At 46.4% G+C, this 2,079-nt stretch overlaps 1 protein-coding gene across 1 annotated transcript; it reads right to left on the bottom strand.

The window, feature by feature from the left end:
• Window positions 1-979: 979 nt before the first annotated feature.
• On the bottom strand, window positions 980-1,649 carry LAESUDRAFT_759368 (uncharacterized protein; the record flags this gene model as incomplete). The annotated part of the gene is made up of 4 exons (XM_040912585.1): window positions 980-1,109; window positions 1,146-1,226; window positions 1,273-1,535; window positions 1,569-1,649. 4 exons carry the CDS (start codon window positions 1,647-1,649, stop codon window positions 980-982), a joined length of 555 nt encoding a protein of 184 aa, XP_040764286.1.
• Window positions 1,650-2,079: the final 430 nt, after the last annotated feature.

Genomic DNA, 2,079 nt, shown 5'->3' with positions numbered 1-2,079 from the left:
ACATGCAAAGAGAGTCTTTTTTAAGCCATTCTGAAATCTTTCTATTTTTTGAAGAACCTAACTTAACAGAGGACTTTCTCCAAAGTGATAAACTGCAGTCCTATAAATAAATGGAAGCATGTTTAACATTCACAACTACATTGCAGTGACGACAATGAAGGTGGATGATAACATTGGAGGATGAAGACTGAAACATAGCAAAATACAGGCTGTAGATATGTGCTTCATCTTTTCTAGTGATGGAAAAGTCTGTAATGTGTAATATATAGAAGAGCTTTACATTATCTGAAACATGGGTGAGGCCATCAGTCACATCCCTAAAGGGCTCTGATACCCTTCCTGGGCATTCAATCCCATTCTCTAGAATGTCATGAACTTGGCAGAACTGAAAGATATCAAACTGTGTTGAAATTTTCAGAGTGACCTCAGAAGAGCTTTCCATTATCTGAAACTTGGTCAAGGCCACCATGCAGGTCCCTAGAGCACTGTGATACCCTTCCTGGGCATTCAATCCCCTCTTCCTGAATGTCATAAATCTTGGCAGAACTGCAAGATATCAAACTGTGTTGAAATATTCAGAGTGACCTCAGAAGAGCTTTTCATTATCTGGAACTTCGTTGAGGCCACCATGCAGGTCTCTGTTGACTTTAGGTGCAGAACCAGCCAGAACAGAGTCAATCTCCCACCAGGTATCAAGGTAATCCGAGGAATAAACTGATGGAATTCACCGCTCTATTTACAGATATTTATATATCCCTGAGACCTCTATGCACAGACCATCAAGAGCTGGCAGTGCTGCTCACCGATGACTGGTGCTGTATTCCAACACACCCCCTTGAGCCAGCTGCTGCTTCTGCCCTCCCATTCATCAAAACACAAAGATATCCTCCACTGCAACAACTCCTGCCACTTTCTTCTTATCTGGGCAGTCGCAATGAACATGCCCTGTCTCTCCGCATCTGTAGCAAGTCACAGGGCCTCACTTCTTTGACTTGACACCCCCTGATCTCACATAGCTTGCCATCTCCAGCTCACTCACACCATCTGGTCCATCATGCCTCGTCTCCTCGTGCAGGATCTTCACACTGATCTGGTCGAAGGTCCATTCCCTGGTGTTCATGTCATCGACCTGTGACAGCACTCACCCATACTTGTCCATCAGTCCCATGATCAGGACCAACACTTTCTGGGTTTCATCAACCTCGACATTGACCTCTTTCAGCGCCCTCACCAGACCCTTCACCATAGCAATCCATCCCTGACCTGACTCACTCTCCTGCATCTGCACATAATAAGAATGCCCACCACTTGGCCAACTCTGTGATGAACCCCTTTGCCCTGTAGGTGTCACGTAACTTGAACCAGCACTCATGAGTGTCCTTCTCTTCTTCCAGAAGTTTCAGCTGATCCTCCTCCACCCAGAGTACGATCTCTGCCTGTGCCTTGGCCATCTTGGCCTTTATCCACTTTTGCAGCACCTTGCTCAATGCCTCCTCCAGTGTGACCCCCTCCTTCACCTCCACCTCTACATCCACCTGCTCTCACAGATCCTTCTGCACCAATGCCACCTGCATCTTCATCGCCCACAGCCTATAGTTACCCTCCACCAACTGAGGGACCTTGGCAGTATCCCATGATTCTTCAGCCATGGTGCAACACAGAGAGGATGAGGATTAGGTCTGAGAAGTAAGGCAGGCAAACAAGCAAGAACTTGATAAGGCGATCAGTTTGTGTTGACTTTAGATGCAGAATCAGCCAGAACAGAGTCAATCTTCCACCAGGTATCAAGGTAATCTGAGGAACAAACTGATGAGATTCACTGCTCTATTTACAGGTATTTATATATTTCTGAGACCCCTGCACACAGACCACCAAGAGCTGGCAGCACTGCTCATCGATAATTGGTGCTGTATTTCAACAGTCCCTAGAGCACTCTGATACCCTTCCTGGGCATTCAATCCCCTCCCACAGAATTGCCATTTCAAACTGCATTGAAATATTCAGAGTGACCTCAGAAGAGCTTTCCATTATCTGGACCTTGGTTGAGGCCACCATTCAGGTCCCTAGAGCACTCTGATA

The sequence above is a fragment of the Laetiporus sulphureus genome (genome assembly GCF_001632365.1).
Source record: "Laetiporus sulphureus 93-53 unplaced genomic scaffold LAESUscaffold_20, whole genome shotgun sequence".
In the NCBI taxonomy this organism is placed as follows: domain Eukaryota; kingdom Fungi; phylum Basidiomycota; class Agaricomycetes; order Polyporales; family Laetiporaceae; genus Laetiporus; species Laetiporus sulphureus.
This window is presented reverse-complemented; position numbering and strand designations above follow the sequence as displayed.